At 42.6% G+C, this 22,771-nt stretch overlaps 1 protein-coding gene across 2 annotated transcripts in view; it reads left to right on the forward strand.

Annotated features, from left to right (window-relative positions):
- CACNA2D1 (calcium voltage-gated channel auxiliary subunit alpha2delta 1) overlaps positions 1–22,771 on the forward strand; it is a 642,840-nt gene that overhangs the window by 68,172 nt on the left and 551,897 nt on the right. For both annotated transcript variants that reach the window (XM_006117144.4, XM_075926367.1), the window contains exon 2: positions 12,628–12,709. In XM_006117144.4, the coding sequence (XP_006117206.1) occupies positions 12,628–12,709 (82 nt within the window). The remainder of the gene's footprint in view (positions 1–12,627; positions 12,710–22,771) is intronic.

Here is a 22,771-nt window from a genome sequence, read left to right on the forward strand (position 1 = left end):
ATGGAGGTCTGTGAAACAAGCCTGCATAGGCTTGCAGCATAGGCTGCAATGGCTGTGGGACTGAAAGAGACCTATTTTTGTAGCTCCAGTGCTCTGGATGGTCTAGTCAAGGATGAGGAGGGACTGAAGCTGCTGCTTCTCCAGATTTGGGCTGGGTTTCAGAAGTGGTTTTTAGCTTCCTTCACCCACCTGAAGAAGCCTAGATGTCGATTTCATTCATGGAGATTAAATTCTGGATTTTTGCTTTCTAAAGCCTTCTGCTTAACTTGGAAATACCTCCTCCAAGAGAAGGGGTGGAGGGTTGGATGTGAGGGAGGGCTGTCTTTCTCTCTCCTCCCATCATGGCACTCAAGTATACAGGCATCCATATATCTAGTTCACTGGATTAAGTCTGGTGTAGATAGGGAATGACTCCAAATTAGTTCCATTGGGTAATGTTTTGGTGGAAATCATGTAAAGTCTGCCTCAGATTTCTCTTCTATAACATTGGGATAGTGATGCTAACCCACATACGGTGCTTTGACATTCAGGATGTCGAGATGATAGGTTGATGGGGACCTAAGTATTCAGATTAGATGATTAAAACAGTATTTCCTTTGCATAACTGTAAATTGGGAATTAGTCCATTGGGCCCAAAATTCTGATCTTATTTACAACAGTGTAAATTAGGAATAACTCTAATGACTACTGTGGCATTGTTTGTATAGGTGAGATCAAAATAAACCCATTCATGTGAATGCAGTTAATCCATTCTTGGAGGATGAAAAGCACTGTGTGTGCTGGTGCTTATTCAGTATTTTTTTAATATTAAAATTTATTGCAGGCAGCAAGTTTCATGAGCACTGCCTGGAAGATTGATGTAGAAGTTTATTAATTTAAGGGGAGGGGAAGTCAGGTGGTGGTATTAGTATTCTATCAGTGCCAAGAGGCTACAACTAATCACTGAGCTAGACACTAGATAAACACTGAGTAAATAATCCCTACCCTGGTGAGTTTGCAGCCTAAATAGACACTAAAGGAAGCCTTTTTACGAGAACAAGAATGACAGTCACTGTATAGATGCCCACAGCTCCCTCCCTGCTGATAAACAAATCAAGCAACCAAATAAATAACCCTACTTCAAGCAAGTACTTATATTCTGAAAAGTGAGAAGACCTGGAAACTCCCTGGAGTACTCTAAGGTCTTGGCTACTGGTACTCTATTTTATGTGAGTGAAAGGCACTCCTGTACTAAACAGGCAGAGTGTGTTGCCGTTAACAAAGATAGACAAGATGGGTAAAGAGAGTGAGGAAGAACGAAATAGTATCCCCATTCTAGCAGTATAATGCATGCTGCAGTGAGTACACTGTACCTGCACACATCATAGACAGCATGGCGCCCAACTACTCCCCACATAGTGTAGTAGCTAGAGGCAACAGTCTAACCTTTTAGCTAGACAAAAGCTTGTGGTGGTCATCTTCAGTTCCATTTTATATGCAGTTTTGCAGGGAGTCTCTGATACTGCACATGCATAGAGCTCTGCAAATCTGCAGATACCCACTTTATATCCATGGGCATCTGCAGATCATTTTTGTGGATTGCAGATTGGTTACGCATACAGATTTTGCATCTGCGCAGGACTCTACGCATGCACAACATTTGCAGCACAAGCCTTTACCACTTGAGCTAAAGGACATAATTATTTATATACACCTTCATTCAATACTAATGGAATTTGCTACACGTTCCTACAGTAAATAGATTATAAGGGAGTATCTGAGATCCAAGGGCTCAGGTTCAGAAATGCCCAAAGGTTACATAATTAGTTCAGCATGTCTCTTATTGTGATTGTAAAGATGCTTCATGGTGCGGCACCTGAATGAATCATTAAGTGTCCTGCACTAGCGTATAAGCTAGTCAGAGCTGTGACTTTCACTTCCTGTTACACTTGGGCTTTCAAACTGAGGTGACAGTTTTATCCATCTTTTGATACTAGTGGTGTGATTCAAGGTAATGTCACTTTTCTAAGGGATTTGATCTCATGACTTCAGTGGTCATAGGACTGGACTTGTGTGTCCAATCTTCTGAAATGCTGAGTGCACTCCTTTCTCTTTCACATGGGGGAAAATGGCAGTTTGAGGGCGGTCAGCCTGTTGCAAAGCAATTTGGTCAGTATCTTACAGAAGCTTCATCTCCTTACTCTTTTCAAATCCCAGCCAGCCAGCCAGCCACACATGAGATACAAGTACTGTCGGCTTGATAGATCATTGGAATATATAATCGCATTAAAACTCCCTAGGGAGTCATACACTAGCGAAACTGGTGATTTCCTTATAGAAAGTTAATATTTCCATTGTAATGTGTGGTGCTCTTTCACATGTCATCTACAAATTGTAATAACAAGAAATTTCTACTTGCCCTTCAGTTTAGTCTGAAAGGGAAAAATCGTAGCTGACAATTCTGTATTTGTTAATTTTATAACAGTATTTTTTTCTGTGTGTGCTTTCCCCCTCCTTTCATGGATAGTAAATCTTCCAGAATTATCCTAGTCTGAAAGAAAAGGTCCTCTGAGCAGGAAAACAAAGTGTAAGGGTAGATTGGAAAAATAGCAGTGCTTGCTCTTTCATTACTTTTGAGTCAAATCTCCTTTGTCTTTATTTTTCAAACATGGCCTTTTGGTTGAATTAAGAGCACGTGGTCTGCATTTTTGGTGTGGAGGTAGAGGCTGATAGTCTGAGAAACATTGAATGATTTTTGTGAACAAATCACCTTCTTTGTGCAGTCCTCTATCTTTTTCATCATTTTAACTGTGGTTTATTAGGTGTTCAAAGGTATGCTGGGTATCATTCAGAATCACAGACTAAGATGTGCCTGCATCTTGAGAAGCGTACAACTAAGGTCTCGAACTTCATTGTGCTCTGCATTGACTGACTGACTGACTAACTGAATGCTCTGGCTAGCTAGGGTACGTCTGCACACCCCACGGCCTCACAGCCTGGGGATTATGCTCCTCCGTACTGCTCTAAAAATAGCTGTGGAGATGTTTTGCCTTGGGGCTGGGACTCTGGCTCTGAAGCTCGACCTGAAACTTAATAGTGCTGTCTACACAGCTGTTTTTAAGGCACGTGAGCCCTGTAAGTCTGTGTGTGTCAATCCGGGCACACGTTCACTGTGCCACTAGCTGTATAAATGTGTCTAAAATTACATTGAAATCATTGTGGCTTCATGAGGGCATTGCACAGCAGCTTGTCCAAAACATTAGTGCCAAACACATCAAGATTGGGCCTTATATCAGTACACTACCTTTAAAACCATACTGTGCAATGAAGGGACTGCCTGTTCTCCCATGGGTGTCAGTGACAAAATTCACATCAACTTTAGTGACAGGTGGAGAGAATTCAAAGGATTCACAGCTGTAACACTGTGTGAATTAACTGCACATGTTTCTTTGATTTCTGAAATGCACGCAAGCACTGTGTTTTTTCACATTGAACTAGTGATGCACAGTGCTGTGTGAAGTCTATTTTAAAGTACATGTGGAACATTAAAAAAAAAGATTTGGGGTGTATAATGAAGGGTCTCTGAAAACCTCCCTCAGTCAGGTATATCTTTAAATTATTATGGTTCAATTCTGTGATTTTTGGGAACTGTAAATTGCTGTGGTGAAAGAGTGTTTGTTATATTAAGTGTCAAATTGGCCTTTATGGACCACATTTTACCGTCAGCCCTTGCGCAGAGAATCCTGGTGAACTTACTTGCAGTAAAACACATGGCATGCAGTAGCCCTGAGTTTGAAACATCAGGCCCCATTCTGCTTTTGAACGCTCAGATGAGGTTCCCGTTGAAGTCAATAGGAGCGGAAGATGTGCGAAACATATTCTGTATACAATCTTTGTATACGGAGTTCTTCATCAGCGGGTCTCAAAGCCCTTTAACAAAGGAGGTAAGTCTCAGTCCCATTTTGTTGAACAGAAAACTGATTTGTAGGGAAATAACTTGCCCAAGATCAGCCAGCAAACCAGAAGTGGAGCAGAGAACAGACCCTAGGACTCCTGAGTTCCAACCCACACTAGCCACTGACCAAAACTGTTTTTCTTCCTGGTGATTGTCTGTCTTTGATTACCTATATGCAAGTGAGAGCCTCTTCACTACATGGCATGTACATCATTTTACAGCCCATCTCAAAGAAAACCCAGTCTCAGTAATGCACTCCTTCAGTAATTCTCAGCAATTGAAATGATGTAAACAGAGGTTTAGAGCAATTGTGTTACAATATGCGGCCTCTTTTGATTAAATATGGTTTGATTTTCTGTTTTAAATTCGTCACTGCAACTTTAATGCTGTACTAAACAGTCCGACATAAACTTCTCTTCAGCATTGCAGTTCTGGTGCTGCCCTTATCAGGAAAAAGAAAGCTTGCTGCCTCTTTAAGCCATAAACCAACATGTTTGCTGTTACAACTTTGCAATTGCAAAATAAACTTTGCCTGTGAGCAACTGTCAGAGATTACACTGCAGGCTTCAGTGAAAGGAAGCAGTGGACAAGCATAACAGTGTCCAGGAGCTCCCATTTCTCCCTCCTCCCCCCCCTTTTTTTTTCCTTTTTCAATTGACAATTTTTTAAAGAAATATTGTCAATGAGAGAAACTACAATACAGTTGGAAATATTTAATAGAAATTGCTATTTTGGACTGGGATTACAGTTTGCAAGTGTTGTGAAGAATTTCCCATGCACGTTTAGGATTGAGAATTGTCTAGTTCAGAAACCACATACAACAGAAGCTTGGAATAGCTAAACTGTAGGCTGCCAACCCACTTATATCTGGTGGTTGAGGTGGAGGATTACCAATCACAGTTACAAATGAGAAACAATATAAGTAAATACTGCTAATGTTACTTACAGTAGTCTGAATGGGAAAGACTGCATTAATGTTTGTAACAATATTAAAACATTAGTTTACAATGTAGTACTTTTACTATTAGCCTGGGAGGAAGAATCTGAATTTATTATTCTTCATTATACATTGTATTAAACATTTTAGAAACAATACCAAGAGCGCACAGGCCACAGAAATCATACCATTGTAGGATTAATATTTTAGACATCATTGATCATGAATAAAATCTATAAATCAATAATTGAATGTACAAAATTATTTTAGACAAAACTAGAATGGGGAGGGAGAAAGTCTCTTGTTAATTTTGGCTTATTAGTTTTATTCCATCTAATTGTGTGGAGCCAGTTGTAGGACTGGGGTAAGTGAAATCAGAAGCAGGCCTGGGATTTTTCATTTAATATACAATTTCATATTAATAGAAAAGATTAGCATATTTTTCCACACTGAAGGCCTCAATTTCCAAAAAGTTTAAGTAATTTTAATAACATTAAAATTTTTGTTCCATCACTAATACAATTGTCATTCCAAAATTAACTACAGAGAACACAATTGTGGTAAAGGGAAACTGTCAATTTAAAAACCAGTCCCGTCTCATTTTTATCGCTTGTTGTTACAAATAAGACCTAAAATCTTTTTATAACTAGAATAGAGAAGAGACAATATTCTCAGTTATTTTTCCTGTTTCCTTTATTTTATGCATTGGAATCACATTTTGAATAATGGATGGCACTATTTCATTTGTTTGTGTGGATGTTTCTCACCACAACAAGGGAGAAAAGAAATAGTTTAAAAGATAGAAAATGTAATGGTAAACCCACAGAAATTAGTAGATGCTCTTGGGATAGTAGATGTGGTTCCTGATACTACCTGTTAATACACGCATACGTGTAAGTGACTAGATTTTAAATTGGTGTCCTTTCACTGAAGCAGACGGTAGTTTAGTAGATCACAGCTGCAGAGCACACAAAATGCATCATAAAGAATCCACATTTATAAGAAATTTCTAGAATAGAAATCACTAGACTAAATGTTTACTTTATGTACAATGCAGAAGATTTGAACAGCGACCTTTAAAATAATTTATATATGATGCTTTTGAAAACTGAAACATGAAAAATAATATGGAAAAGCTTCAGAATAATGTTTGAATTAATTACAGTAGTCAGTGAGAATGTAATCAATCAATAAGCCTAGAAACACATCAACAGCATGTTTCCTTGCCATATGGGAGAAGAGACCTGATGGGGGGGAGGAGGGTGAATTGTTGTTGATAGGATGCTAAAGAGGAAAAGCAAAGCACGCACACACTGTATCTCATCATCTGATCCATAGACGAGCGTTAATACTAAACCTGAAGGGAGTTGCTTATTGGTTGTCTGGGAGACTGGTGGCAAATTTTTCCATTTGGGACAGCAAGTGGAAGAAGCAGTGTTCTAGTGAGGGGAGTAGGAATTAATGGTATAAAAAAGGGAGAGATGTGGGCGAAAGAGAACAACATTGACTTCAGTGAAGCCAAGATTTCACCTACTGTTTGCTAGCATTTGTTTTAAACTTGCCCACCCTTGCATTATTGCCAGTCAAGTTACACTTCTGCTAGCAACTTAGAGTGCTGGGACAGACTGGCACACTGTCTGTTCAACTGCCATCTTGCTTAAGCCCTGTCTGCCACTCCCACTGGTGTTAGCGTGAAGGTGAGAAATGTTAAAAGAAATTGTACTGTAAGCGCGGCTGCTGGGTCTAAGTGGGTGAATGAAAACATCCTCTGTGCTCGTGTAGAAAATAACGGCTTCTCTCTTGGTTCTTTTTGAAGAAACTTTTAGAATATAATAGAGCTTTATAGCTCTGCTATAGAACTCCATCAGATGGATCAAATGCTAGGGGTGGTGGTGGGGGGAATAGAAACTAAAGTTTCCATAATGATACATAACCTCTTCCTGGATTTCCTAGCCACCTATGAGTCCATTGGGACCTGGGTTAAGTGGCAGGTTCTAAGGCAGCAATAGGCAACCAAGACTAGTAATTGGGCTGCAAGAATTATCCTCCTTCATCTCAGTTGGATGCATGATTGCCAGAGGTGGGCAACCTGCAGCCCAGTGGGTTTCTCCCTATGGCCAAAGAGATGTTTTTTGCCCCCTTCCCTGGTGCCTATCACAACCTGGGGTACTGGAGCCCACCCTTCCTACTTTTTCCCCCCTCGATCCCAATACTCTGAGTGTCATAAATCCTCCCAGCTCCTCTCCATCTCTCCCAGAGCTTGCATAGCCGTGAACAGCTAATTTGTGCATTCAGGCTCTGGGAGAAAATGGGAGGAGCGGGAACAGAGTGTGAATCAGTGGATTCATGACTCTCCGAAAGTGCTGGGAAGGCGGGAGAGGGATAGGAAGTGTGGAGCCTCTGTGCCTGAGGGTCTGAGGGCCGCAGGGAGGGTCTGCGGGCCGCAGGTTTTCCACCACTGCTCTAAGGGGAGGCAAACCCCATCATCTTGGAAGGAAATGATTGGTGAATTTCCAGAAATTTCATTTACCTTTCCATGCAATATCCCTAATCCCTCTCTCCTTCCTCTCACCCCCTGCTAGCACACACTCCTGTGACTTTGCCCACAATATAGCCTGTTATTTCTGAGGCATCTAAGAAGCTGATATTCTAATAGACTGGAATGATCAGTGAAGCCTCTTTTGTCACCCACTGAGAACCTCTGGGTATTATAGTTACTGCCAAAAATTTAAAGCAAACCTTTGTTCTGTTTTTGAAAGTAAATGCTGCTGTCCAACCCAAATGTGGACACTGTCCCCTTCAAATGGTGCAGTTACTAGGTTGTGCTGCATTTTAAATGTAAGCTTTGTTGCATTCCTATCACATTGTGCTGTATAATTTGTGTCACATTCCAAACTGGAACGTGATGGGATGCACTGTAATGAGATGTAACCCAATTTGGTGTTTTTTTTTCTCTTTAACAAAGGCTTTGCTCTCTTGGATTAGATACAGCACATCTGCTTTGCCATTGAATTTAAAATAACTGCAAAGCAGGAAGAGACTGTGTCAAGTATGAGGAATGGACAATTTTTATTTAATATTAAACCATTTACAACAATAATATTTTTAGAATATCAGATCTTAACTGCTGAGAGCACAATACAATTCCTGGATTTCTTGTTGTGCTCTTTCTGATATTTCTCAGGAAAGTGCAAAGGCATAAAAAGGAAGTCAAAGGCTCGTTATAATTATAACTGCAGGGATATGCAAATGTGGCAGGCAAAGGGTCAATGCTATTAGGGTTCATCTACACCTCAGTGATGTTTCAGAATAACTGATGTTATTCTGAAATAAAGAGCATGTCTATGCTACAAGCCTTTATTTTGAAATAATGTTGTCAGTCCCCGTAATACACGAGGTTCGAAGGGATGCCGGAAAGGATGAGACCTCAACTGGGGGTTTTAAAAAGCAGAAACTGATTTTATTTTGATGACGCCAGACAATCATCAGAACAAAAATTAAACAGATTGCCAGACAACACAAAACAATTCCCTGAGGCTTTTTCTAAATCACAATAATTCCCAATAACTGCCCAGGGGTTAGGAACAGTTGAATTAACACTGGTATTGTCCATAGGGCTGATTATTTACACAACTTTTATACAAGGAAACAGTAAAAAACCTAAACCACAACTATTTATAAACTAACTTAGTAACTTTTTAGCCACTGTCACTTGCCAAGAAATAAGGACAACTAAAACATCAATTAGGATAGGGATGATGGTGGGGGGGTGGGGGTGGGGGTTTATGCCAGTTATGGAGACAGCAGGAACACAAGTACCGGTCGCATGCTCATAAACTGTCTCCACTCGAGTCGACCAACTCGGAGTACACTCAGTAAGACTCGAAAGCGGGGGGTGCAAGGCGTCTGGGTGATCAGGCCAGGCGTTCACTCAATGCGAATCCCCAGTGAGAGAGGGGCTGCCTGCCTGTTTTATTGCCTGTGAACTTATCACCCCATAGGTTGGTTTTTGCTGCAGTGGGTGGAGTAGCAGGCCTGAGCACAAGTCAGCCCATTGGCTGATCTTTGACTGCAATGGGTGGAGCGAGCAGGGGAAGATTATTAATTTACATGCTCTTATATGGAAAACACTCCACCTCACAGACAGAGCCCCCTATACCAGCCTTAGAGGTATTACAGGCTATGGCTCCCTGCGACGGGCAGCCATTGTTGTAGTTCTGACTCGAACAAATGTCAAGCTGGAGGACTTCTTACTCCAACTTCTGTAACCCTCATTTCACGAGGATTAAGGGAAGTTGAAGGAAGAGTGTTCTTCCTTTGACTTCCTGCTGGTTGGATAGCGCCAAAAGCTGAATTAAGCTATTTCGACTTCACCTATACAGTTGACATAACTGAAGTTCAGTAGCTTGTACCCTTAGGCTACATCTAGACTACAGGCTTCTTTCGTAAGAAGCTTTTTTTTGAAAGATCTTCTGAAAGAATTTCTTCAGAAAGAGAGCATCCACACTGCAAAAGGCATTGAAAAAGTTATCTGCTTTTTCGAAAGAGCGTCCAGACTGAATGAATGCTCTCTTGCATGTAAACTGTGATTGCTATGGATAGAATGGCCACCAGGGCACCTGTGCTTTTTCCTCTTCTTTCGAAAACACCCTCTTCCCCGTGCACACAAGCCTTTTGCGAAAGAACTCTTTTGGAAAAAGGCTTCTTCTGTGTAAAATGGGGATTGCCAATGCCAGAAAAATTCCTCTGTTCTTTCGATTTTTCTTGTGGAAGAACGCAATTGTAATGTCGATGTTCCTCAAGCTTTGCCAGAAAAGTGACATTTTTTCTGACAAAACTCTGTAGTGTAGACATACCCTTAGAGACAGGCATTTCTTGCAGTTTCTCTGACCTCAATAGAGTTAAGACCAGATTTCCCTGTAGTCTCTAGTCTCTGCAGAATTAAAGATCCATGTTCTATGCTCATCCTCTAAAGAGAAGAATCTGATGAGCTTTCTAGATACTGAAGTTCTTTGTGTGTTCAGACTACTTTTTTCCACTTTTGCTAATTTTTTTTATAGAAGGGTGTAGGGGGCCCATCTCCCCTGACAGTCGGAGGAGGGGTCCCCAAAAACAGGATTGATGCCCAGTTTTAAAAGGGGTGTGTGGTCCCCAAAATACAATTCCCTTCTTTTACAGTAAATACGGCCCTATGGGCCTGGTCTGAAAGTCCTGTTTCCTCTTTAGGGTAAATATGGCCCAAGATGCCTAGCAAAAATACTGTCTCCTCTCTCAGGGGGAATGCAGCCCGGTAGGCCTAGTCCCAAAAGCACTGTTCCCTCTGTTAGGATATATGGCCCTGCAGGCTTAGTCAAAAAGTGCTGTGGTCTCCTTCTGCAAGACTCTCTGGCCTCAAGACCTATGCCCCTTGTGAGTTTCCCTTGGCTGTCAGGGAGACAAGTGTCGCGGGGCAGGGAGGTAGGAGGACCTGTGCCCTCCTGCTCCACCAGGTCTTGACGCAAGGCCCTGTTGCCAGCGGGGCATCCCACTGAAATGCACTGAGCTCCAGGAGGGACAAACCTCACCCTGGGCCACTTCCTACTGTCCCTGGTGGAGCATTGCTCAATGAATCCAGCTCACGGAAAAGGTTTCCCTGGTTGGGGCTGGTGCTGAGGCTGCAACAGCTGCTGCCACGGTGGCTGCTCTTACGGCTGCAGTAGCTGCGGCAACGGCTGCCTGGGCTGCGGCTCTGGGGACTCCTGCAGCTGCGGTGGCTGCTCTGGTGGCAGGGACTGCTCGGGAGCTCTGGCTTGAGCTCCTTCCCTGCTGGCAGTCAGCCCAGACAGGGCTGCTCCACTGGCTTTTATACAGCTCCAGCAGTTGGAGCATGCCCAGTCTGGGAAGAAGGGTGGGACTGCCTCTGCCACAGAGTCTTAGGCTCATCGCAAAGGGGAAAAGGTAGAAATCTGTAGCTAAGTGAATGCCGAAGATGAAAGATAATGGTAAAGCAGGAAAGGAATTAGAATGTACATAAGCTTAACAGAATGAAATTAAGCAAATGATTTTGCGATAGGAGTAGGTGATGGTGTAGCCTTCCAAGGAATGTTAGGCCAAATCCATTGAAAAGTAGACTAAACAAAGCTCAAGAAAATGGACTAGATGGAATAAATCTTGGCAAAGCAGGCAATAGGTTAGGTGACCAGTGCTCTTCCTCTGTGTCTGTTGTTACCAAGGCTGAGAGAATCTCTCTGGGTCAAATCCCCACTAGCTGCCTCATGCTTCTGTTTGGGTTTAGCGTGGGTCGCGTGCATAATTAGTGGGGAAATCCATTCTGGCAGCCTGGGAGCAAGTTGAAGAGATGGTTTATGATTTGTGGTAATTGCTACTACATCCTGGATTACATTCTAATGCGACTCTCTCTCCCTTTTCATTGTATAGGAAGTCAGGGCCCACTACTTAGCTTTGTGGATCACAAGGTTATTTCTGTGACTTTCTAGGGACCTAAAAGTGAGGCACTGTACACTCAGTCTTGTAATGTGTAAGTCCCTTGTGAATCCCTCCCTTAGTCCCTTTGTACCTCAATTCCCCCAGCTGTTAAATGGGATAACAGTACTTCCCTACTTCATAGGGACCTAGTGTGCTCCTATACCAGGATGATGGGGACTCTTCCATACATGGTAATAAAGGCTGACAGTATGTTTCCTTCTTCAGCTAACAATTAATCTGATCACTAAGACAACACTACAAGAGATACAACTGCAGAAAAGTTCACCCAGCACTAGGGATGTAAGGGAGTAGTTGACTACCCAATAAACCTATGCTTATCAGGTAGTTGAGGCAACTACTTGCTTCCCCCCTCTCCTTTCTGCCTCTGTGTCAGAGGCAGCAAGGAGGCAGAAGCTGGTGCTGGGGGGGAGCTGACTTAAAATCTCATACATCCTCCCCCCTCCCCCCCAGCACCGTCTCCACAATGAGGAGCTCTTAATACGTTTAAACTAAAGCGCCACAGCGGCATTAGCTCCCGGGGCCTGAACTAACCAGCCCCAGCTCATGCTGGCTTTGGGACCACTGCGGCTCTGCATTTTAAATGTAGTTTAATGTCATTTTAAATGTAGCATTTAAACTTCAGAGCCGCAGCGGAAGTAGCAAGTGCCCTTCCCCCACCCCCCATCGACTATTTGAGTAGTCAATGGAAATCCTTTGGCTACTTGATTAGCTAATTAATCGAAACTTAACATCCCTACCTGGCACTTGAAGACTTATAATCAAAACACAGATGGGAGTTTAGTCAGTCTCTATACCATTTAATCCCTAACCTCTCCGCTGCAGCTGTCAGCTAGTGCTAATTGTGGTTGTGTTTTCTGACAGGAACTCTTATCTAGGATATGCGGAGACCACCATGCAGTCTACAGATGGTTTAAAAAAAAAAAGGTTGCTGTACAGCCAGGCTAGATTTGAGCCAGCAGAAGAGATTCATATTCACTTTTCTCAGTGTTGGTGGCATATTCCAAAAAGGCAAACAGGTTACATTTTTAGCAACCAAGGACACATTCGTTCTCTCTCTCACACATATACATACACACCCCATTATGTGTGTGCAGAGAGAGAGAGAGCATATCTAAAGCAGATTCACAGCAATATCGAGGAGGGATTTCAGCATCAATCTGCCACCTGGAAGATAATCTGTCAGCCTGCATTCATGTTTGTGATCATCACCAGCTATTTGCGATTGATCTGATGGGACATCTTTTTTTCTCTCTCCTTTTTATTTCTGTAGAATAAAGTCATGGGTGGATAAAATGCAAGAGGATCTTGTAACGTTGGCAAGAACTGCAAGTGGGGTGGACCAGCTTGCCAAGGTGAGTCTGAACGGGCGGAGCCTCTATTTTTGACAGTAGAACCGTCAGAAGTGGATGGGGTTTGTCATTTAGGGGAAACAATTAATTCATGCCATCCTCATGATTATGTTTGGAATTCAAGCCTATAGTATGTCTTTTCTCTACTGACTAATACAAATATAGAGTATCATGAGCTTTTGTGGGTAAAACCCATTATCTGAAGTTCTTGAGACTGTATATTTTTGTTATTCTCTAAGATGCCGTAAGACTATTTGTTCTTTCCTAAAGTTACAGACTAATACAGCTACCCCTCTGAGACTTTTTTCTACTGTTTACTTAGAAGAAAATGAATAATGGAGACATCCATTAATTCATCCTCTTTATACTGAAGCTAATCTTTAATCAGCTCTGCACTGCCAGGCATAAGGTTTATGATTGTTATAACATCCACACACAATAGCACAGCTCTTTTTACATTGTATATTTGTCTAACACGGTATCCAGGAAGCAACTATTCAAGGACAGTTCATGGAAAGCTCTGCTCCATATTGAGAGAGAAGATCAGTTTTCTGACACATAAATTCTCTGAATGGAAGAAGTCTTTGTTGGTTCGATTTCTATGGAGGAGAATAACTATCTAATTTCAGTTACCCTTGCTACTTTGCTAGAGAATATTTTACTGAAGGAACAAATTATTACTTGTTTATGGAGAATAGATATCCATACTGTTATCTCACACAGAAAAGTAAGTTAAAAGAACATTATTAAGGTTGTAAAGTTAAGCACTCAAAAGTTAGGAAATACCAGAATTAAGATTTCCTGTGCAGCATTAATTCAGTCCCCTTGTATGTATATACATAGTCTTTAATTTCATGTCACACAATTTTTTTTCCATAGGAATTTTTTTTTCCATAGGACCTGCTCTGAATATGAGTGAGGGTTTTGCAGTGAAGGGGACTGTTGTTTAAAGGTCCTTACCTCATTTAATGCAGAATTTGGAAGGTGTATTGTAGGGATGTGAGCGACTAATTGACTAGTCGACTAGTTGCTTCCTCTCCCCCCTCCCCCCTTGCTGCCTCTATCACAAAGAGGCAGCAAGGGGGGAAGAGGAGCGAGTCCTGGAGGGAGCCATCTTAAAAGCTGATTTTTTTTCCCCCCAGCTCCATGGGAGGGGGCAGGGGCGCAGCGACGGCCCACTTTGAAATGTACAAGAGGCCCTGCTGGGGACACTTGTATGTTTCAAAGGGGAAGCGCCCGCCTGGAGTGGGGTCAGTGGGACTTCAAGTTGGTCCCTGGCTCCATGCGGTATTCCAACTTTGAAATGTAGAAGTGTCCCCAGTGAGGGCTCTTGTGCAGTTCAAAGAGGAAGCACAGCATTGAGCCAGGGGCCAGTGCAGGACTCAGAGTCCCTTGCTGACCCCAGGCTCCATGCGACACTTCTGCTTGGGCTCTTGTGCATTTCCAAGCAGAAGCACTCGCGTGGAGCCCGGGATCAGCGGGACTCCCTACTGGCCCCAGCCTCCAGGCTGTGTTCCAACTTTGAAATGCAGAAGAGCCCCCTCTGGAGCTCTTGTACATTTTGAAGGCGGAAGTTCTTTTCGACTAATCAAATAGTCAATGGAAATCCCATTGACTTTGATTAGTTAACTAATTGAAATTTAGCATCCCTAATGTATAGTGTAAGAGGAAGGAGAATGAGGGAGAGAAAGGAGGGTCTCATGGTTAAGGCAGTTGAATGCTATCCTGGAGAATTGGATTCTGTCCCTGTCTTAGCCAAAGAATTCTTACGTGATACTGTGCAAGTCACTTATTCCAAATTTATCACACTTGTTGTGTGTTCTGTATTTTCTTGGTGGCTAAATTGAGTCTCTGAAATCTAATTTGCAGGAGTGCTGAGCATTCTCAGCTACAATTGAAGTCAATGGGACCTGTTCTTTGATGGTATAAAATACTGTATAATGGTAAGAGCTAGGGATGTTAAATATTGGTAAATTGAATAGTCAATTAACCTCATGAATTGTTATCGGTTAATCGACTATTCTATAATCCCCAGGGGTGGGGCCAGCAGTAGCGCGGGGTGCCAGGTGGGAGCTGGTCTGTGAGGGGAGCCAATTTAAAAACCAGCTGCTCTTGCGGATCAGCTGCTTGTCGCCCTGGGATGCTGCTTTTGATAAAGAGGGAGCAGTGCGGGGTGGTAGCAGCCCCTTTCTGGGGGCAGAGGGTCTGAGTTCCCAGAGCCAGCATGAACTGGAACTGAGCCAGGCCGTCTGCCCGCCCGGCTCCTAATACACTCTAAGTGCAGAGCCTCAGCGGGGGTAGGTCTTGGACCTGGCGTGAGCCAGAGTTGAGCAGGGCTGCTGAGCAGCCTGCAAAAAAAAAAAAGTTACTGGTTGGGTGTGGGGGGAGAAATGTGTGTAGTCTATAGCGTTAACCTATAAGCTTTTACTTATCAGTTAATCGATTTCACTATTACATTCCTAGTAAGAACTCTGAAAAGGTCTGAGGCCTCTCAAATTAGGAACCTAACATTAGTAAACGCTTTTGACCTTCATCTTCCTGTTCCTCATTGCCCCATGTTTAAAGTTGGGATAATACCTGCAACTCATCTCTTGTGGAAATGAATTCATTAATATTTGTGAAGCTCTCATATGCTATAGTGATAAGCTCTATGCTTAACCTAAAAGCTCAGCAGTTTTGTCGACGCTGGTAAACCTCATTTTACAAGGCATAACACCTTCTGTCGACAGAGTTCTGTCAACAGAAGGTGTTATTGCCTGTAGGGTTGCGTCTAGACTACAGAGTTCTGTCGACAAAGCAGCTTGCTTTGTCGACAGAACTGAATGTGTCTAGACGCTCTATGTCGACAAAACCCTGTAGTCTAGACGTACCTAAAGTGACCACTGTCCATTCTAAGTACTGAATGAAGCAAGGGTCCTATGGAAAAACACGTGAGAGTTAGATATTACATCCTAATACCCCCTGGCAGCCGAATTAAGGTTGTACAGACATCTGTATTCCTAATTTTTTAGTCCTTGACTTTGCAGCCTTAATATTATTCTTTTAATTTTGTTCTATGTGTTATGGGTAATTCCCTAGATTTTTTTTTTTAAATGACACTGGAAAAAAAATCCACCCTGAAATATCATCTTGAGAAATCATATTGACATTCACATGGTTCATCAGCAAGAAAGGAACCTTTAGACCCACTGAATACACCTCCGACACTTGAGCTAATGCAGTAACTGATAGCAACAGTGAATCATCTCCTGTGTGGACTAGCTCCAAAGGGGTAATTTCAGAGAGATTCACATCAGAAGAGGGAGAGACTCAAACTCTATATTCAGTTCCAGGCTAGGGAGTGTGCTCTAGCAGGTGCAAATTGTTCTGTGCATGTGCCCCAAATGTGACATATTCTGTCCCATCCCTTCAGACTGTCTCTTATCCACCCCAGACTCCTTTTCCCAGTTCCATAATTCTCACTTTCTCATCCCAGTCTTTAGGCTGCTCATCCCAGTCCTGGTTTACTTGCTTAGACCGTCAAAGTCTTACCCTTATTGACTTTTGATCCCCTTGTTAGTTGGTTCCCAACTTCCAGTTTTCTTGTGTAGTCACTCCTAGATCATCCCTCCTCAAAACCCCTGTCTCCTTAAGCAGCCAGTCCAAGTTGTCCTCCTCTGGCTTCTTCTAATCTTTCTCCCTCCCTTCCAGTCACTTCCCTCTTTGCTTCCAATCTTCCTTTTGGGCTTTTTGTCTAATCTCAATGACCCCTCCCACTTCTCTCCATGCATGCATACTCCCAGCCAGATCCATCCATCCATCCATCCATCCTAGTCTCCATATCCTGCACTCACAGTCTGAGTCTGGTGCTTGACTGCTCATCTGATTTCAGTCTCCCACATTTCCCACCTTTCACTGTTTCCTTTCTCAACCAGCTCCAGTCTCTCCTCTCCCTTAATTCACACTCCTAGTTCCACACCCACTAGGTAATTTTCCCAGTGCATGCCTTTCCCTCCTCTCTAGTTTGGCTTTTGTCACCTCTGTATGAGACTCAGATGGATTCCTTCACCATGAACCCTGAGTCTAGTGGCAGATGCCTGGACTAAGAATAGCCCACAGCAGCTCAGAAGTGCAGTTTTCAGACAAAACTCTGTTCAACTGCCGACTTGAACATGCCCAGTGCACCAACAATCTTTGAGGAAACTGCTGAAATCTAAGAACCCTCTGCTGAGCATATGTGTTCTTCAGCTTTTCAAGGATCAGAATTTGGACAAATTAGGATGGGGTTTCCATGGGAGAACCAAAGGCACATCTGTGAAACAAAAGTTGCCCCCTGCAAAACATCAGGTTCTACTGCCACTGTGCTTTGGTGCATAAGCATTTCAAAGAAAAGGTGTCTAGAATATTTTAACATAAGGAAACATATTTATCCATAATTTTTTTCTTGGAAATCGCCGAAGCATTATGGCAAAAATTTTAAAAAGATCAATAATCAGCCTGAAGCAGACACCAGGAATGGAAAATTTCAGCCCAAAGCATATAATGTGGCCAGACTTGAACCAAGTGAAAACAGGTTCTTATAATGGGAATGTTCGTGTATATTATTAAGATCACCTATCAGCCCAGCCTAAAATATACCATAGTTCATGAAAATTGAAGGAAATATTAATCTCTGAACATAGTATATAATCCTTTTAGATAGCCAAGATATATAGTACACTTAATACATGTTAAATTTCTGTTTCAGTAGGTATGTCTATAGGTTTCTATGAGTGTGTGTGATTCTAGAATAAGAAGCATTAATGCAGTATGTGTCCATGTAAACTACCACTTCATATTAATATCGTTTATGACCGATCTATACAGCAGTATGGTTTTAGTCTATATCCAGAGGCTTTAATTGCCCTTCTTTGTAAGTGTGAATGTAAAACCCAGTGAGGTGTGACCTAAGCAATCTCTCTTTTCTCTTGTATACAAGTATCATTGTCACTTTCAGATTTTTAAAATGACATACTATTTCACTGCTATACTTACATTAGTGCTTTATTATCATTTCTTCTGAAATTAACCCCAGTCTTGCTGTATGAGCTATTAACATGTTAAAGATAAAGCGCTTGTGAATTCTGTAGTTTGGGGCGACTAACACTTCATCAGAGAACCTGCTTTCCATTGCTTATAGCTTTTTGAAACTTGCAGCTTTTCAGCTAAGTTTCCAGGGCTGGAGTCTGACACACAGCCTGCTGAAATCAATGGACATACTTCTGTTGACTTTAAATCAGCAGTCTAGTCTCCGCATTTTGGGGAAAATTTGAGAGAAAATAGTTTTCTCTCTTCATCCCTTTTTTCTTTCATTTTTTTTTTGTTGGGAGGGGTGTTGTAAGGAATGATGATATTTAAAAATAATACACTGTTTCTGTTCTAACTAGTCCTGACTTTCTGTGAACATTGATTTTTTTTTTTTTTTTTTTTTTTTTGTGCAGCACCAGAGTGCTGGGGGGTAAATAGCCAGGAAATAGACTTAGGAAAGAGAAGTGTGTGTGTGTTCTAGAGACAAATCCATTCTGATTTGATAAAATGATGAGGACTTAAAAATCACAGCTAGCACAGGTAATTGATTTTTAATCATTTTAAGACATTGGAAGGACACCCACTGAGTTCAGTGGTAATTACTGCAACTTTCCCAATGCTGCATTCACTCATAGGTGTCATGAGGTATTCTGGTGACATATCCCATGATTCTTTGTGCAGCTTTATGATTCTTTCCTTGTGAATTGAGAGAGAATTTCTCAGTTCTTCTTAGCATGTGAGGGGATTGTAGGGAGGCCCCAAAGGATCATCAGCACTGGAGAGATTTAGACTGTGACCTCACTACAAAGGGAATAGATTACCAGCTGAGTGGAAGTTATACACAAGCTATAACATACATAGTCAGCAGGGTTAGGCTTATAGTTTCACTAAATTCAAGTGAGTTTTGTGATGGATAGGTGGGGTGTTATGAGTAAGACCCAAGTAAGAGCTCAAATTAAGTCTACAGTGAAGATACCTGAAAAGTGGCAGCATGGTTAAAGTTGTTGTTGTTTTTTAAACGCTTAATGTTCTCTAGTGGTAAACAGTATCAAGAGTCTGAGTTTCTCCTATTTCTCCCTAAGGAGCATATTCTTTTGTTTAGTAGTCCCCATTGTTGAAAGATCTCTTCTGAGGAAATTTTGTTGTTCTAATCATAATAGTTTTCTGGCAGTTAATAAAACTGCCTCCTGCATTTGGATAGTTAATGGGGTAACCATAAAGAATACTGTAGGAACAGTAAGTCCAATCAAAACCTTTCAAATAGCTTATAATATTGAATACTTTTCAATAAACTGCTTATGAACTTTCTAAAATGTATGATTAAAGACTAAGAAAAATGCACAGAAATGGTTTGATGAATAACTTAGAATAGTTGCTTCTTGTGAACATTTGACCTACAGAAGTGTATTGAATGTTATCCATTTTTTTTGCAATAGCACTTATGCTATGAAACAAGGTTGGGTTCCTGTTGCACTGGGTGCTGTGCATACAGATAGAAAACCCCTGCTCAGAAGAGAGTAGTCTAAACAGCCAAAATGTGTGGGCATGCGGATGGAAAGGAAACACTATTCTCTGTATTGTATGGATGTGGAACTTGGGCACAAAGAGATTGACTTACTCATGGTCACACAGAGGCTATGTCTGTACTGCCCCCGTTTTGCGCAAGAAATATGCAAATGAGGCTAAGGTGGTATATATCCGAGCCTCATTTGCATAATTAATATGCACCCGCTTTTGGGACAGAAAACCCCTCTTGCGCAAGAGCCAATTTCTGGAAAAAATGCAGAAGAACGGCTCTTGTGCAACAGCTCCTTTTTGCGCAAAGCCTCTTGCGCAAAAAGTGGGTGCTCATTAATTATGCAAATGAGGCGTGGCAATATTCCATGGTAGCCTCATTTGCATATTTCTTGAGCAAAACGGGCAGTATAGACATAGCCAGAGGGTCTGAGCCAGAGTGAAGAATAGATCCAGGATCTCTTGAATCCCAGGCCAGTACTTTTGCCACAAATCATGCTCCCTCTAAATAGTGTATTATGAATAATTGATTAACTGTAGGAATAAAGAATAACATAGCTATCAATTAACTACATTTATTAGTACCCATAAGTTGGACTGTGCTTAATATATGTCTCCTCTTCTAGTTCATCTTTGTGCCCTTTGCTGCTTATTTATGCTGTATAGAAAGTGGCTTCAAAGTGGTTTTCCAAAAATAGTTTTTAATTTGCATTTTTAAATGCAGCTTTCCCAGACATTAATTAGGGGGGTTCAGCTCGAGAGCTGGGAATGCGCCAACACAGATTTTCCACCAACTGTGGTGTCCTTATCTCAGTTCCAGTCCTCCAAAGATTGCCTTGGCAAGGAGGGATGTCTTGAGTTGATAGGCCAAATTCTCATCTGGTGTAAATCTCAGGGTGCTACACTGTAGTCCATGCAGTAACATCAGTTTATATCCGCTGACACACTGGCATGATAGCTCTAATTTTAAAACCAGCTGAGACCAATACTGAGCCACTTTATACATCACATTCATCTGAAGGAAGTAGGTTGTGCCCACAAAAGCTCATGATACCATCTACATGTTTTGTTGGTCTCTAAAGTGCTGCAAGACTATTTGTTGTTTTTTACATTTTTCCAGTTACAGACTAATTTGGCTACTTCTCTGAAGCTTCTGAACTTTTTTGTTCTGTTTCCCATTTGAAAAGAGCATGGTGGGTTGTATTACCAATTTCACATCCTGAGACAGTTCAGTTTCTGATTAATTATATGTTTCTTTCTAAAAGAACAATGGGAAAACTCATAATAAAACACAGTATACAGGATAATCTAGTTACAAGATATTGAACATATAGCAACCTCTGACACACTCGGAGGGAAGACCACAGGTTGCAGGAGGGGAGAGTTTGGAGGAGGCACTAGCAAGTCAGTCTGTGTGCATATGGCTTGAATGATTGCTGCAGTTATGCCACATGCAAATAGCTCTCAAGAAAAAAAAATCTCTAATTTTAAGACATTATATACTTTAAATTCATGATATATAAACCAGTGCAATTGGAGCATGTGAGTGGTATTTGATGCTCTGGCTGATCTATTTTTTTAAACAAATTTGCCAGTTGCCAATAAAATAATGTAATCTGCCTTTTTTTCTTATGAGTTTGGAGATTTGCATTATCATCACAATACCTTGGGATAGCTAATTTTAAAAGTTTGCATCCAGCTAAAGATACTGCTGTTCCACTGTTTAAGTGGTAACAGATGGAACCTGTTGAAAATACAGCAGCAGTTTGCCAACCGACATGCAAGCATGCTGTGTGTGTGAGAGAGAGGATTTGAGTCACACGCAAGTGAGGAGACGTGATGTTATCGTATTATCTCTGTAGATGCTGAGAGGTGGTTTTGTAGGGAGGTATTAGGGAGTTGCCTTGGGGATGCAGTTGTGGCAGGCTTGCTTGCTATTGGAGAGGGTGCTGAGATTTTTTGCATTTCAAAGGTGGTGACTCCTAGTTCTAGACCTTAAAAATAAAAAATGGGAGGGGCTGGATTGTTATATCCGCTAAGGCTGCTTTAAACTGCTCTGGTAGCATAAAGGCGGTGTAATTGCTGTTCATTAGGGATGCAAGAGTATAGTCGATTAACTGATAACTGATAGATTAATGCTATAACCTGCATGCATTTCTTCCCTCCTTCACCTCCCACCAGTAATTTTTTAGCAGGCTAGCCAGCAGCCCTGCTCAGTTCTGGCTTGCGCCGGGTCTGGGAGCTCAGCCCTCGTACAGGGGCTGCTGCCACCCCATGCTGCTGTCTCTGTATTAGAGGCAGCAACGCAGGGTGGCAGGCAGCTCGTTCATTAGAGGAGCTGGTTTTTAAACTGGCTACCCTCATGGACCAGCTCCTGTGTGGCACCCCAAGTTGCTGCCTCTCTTAGAGAGGCAGCAGCACAAGATGGCAGGGGATTGCTGGGAGTGGGGCTGGAACGCACTGGCTGTCATCTCCACCTCCGATATTATAGAATAGTCAGCTAACCGATAAGAATTCATGAGTTTAATCGACTATTCAGTTTACCTATATTTAACATCCCCACTGGTCCCTTTAAGCAGTATAAAGCAACTTCAGTGTAAATCAGCATTGCCCAAACTATGTGCCACGGCTCGATACCGAGTCGCGGGAAAAATATACTGGGCCTCAGCGTGGCTGATGGGAGGGGAGCGGGGCGGACTGGGAGGAGGTGTGTATGTGTGTGGGGGGGAAACCAGCCGCCAGGAAGTAGGGTTGGGAGCAGCGGGGCTGTCTGGCGGAAGCAGGGTTGGGGGCAGCGGGGCTATCCAGTGGAGATTAGGGCGTGCAGGCAGCGGAAGCAGGGCTGGGTGGAGGGGGGGCTGGCCAGGGGAGATCGGGAGGAGAAGGACTGGAGAACCAGCCTCCGGAAGCAGAGTTGGATGGGGGCTGGCCACGGGATGGGGTGGAAGGGGCTTGACAGGGAAGATCATGAGGAGGAGGACAGGTAAACCAGCCACTGGAAGCTGGCCAGGGGAGATCAGGAGGAAAAGCGGCCGGGGCGGGAGGGGAGTGAATCAGCCGGCGGGAAGCGGGACTGACCCGGGCACACGAGTGAGTCTGGCCCTGGGGATTCCATATTGCTCCCCTGCCCCACACATACCCTCCCTCGAGTAGTTGCGAACTGCCTGGCTGGTAGGCACGCTCATGCAGGATTAGCACATCTACCAGCCAGACAGTTTGAAGCTGCAGATTGATACACCTAATAATAATAAAACTTACCTAATTAGAAAATACTGGACATATAAAATGTCCGATATTTTCTCAATTCGTTTCCCAGACAGAATGCTCAAATACCGGACTGTCCGGTACAAAACTGGACACCTGGCAACCCTACGCCTCCTTGCACCCTGCCTCTTAGCCAGATACCTTACCCCCAATCTGCTCCTGCTCCCGTCTCCTGGAGTGCCCATGCGGCGCTGGGTCCCCCAAGCCCTGGTCCAGGCTGGGTGGAGGATGTGGCCAGGT

Source organism: Pelodiscus sinensis, chromosome 1 (assembly GCF_049634645.1).
Source record: "Pelodiscus sinensis isolate JC-2024 chromosome 1, ASM4963464v1, whole genome shotgun sequence".
Taxonomy (NCBI): Eukaryota; Metazoa; Chordata; order Testudines; family Trionychidae; genus Pelodiscus; species Pelodiscus sinensis.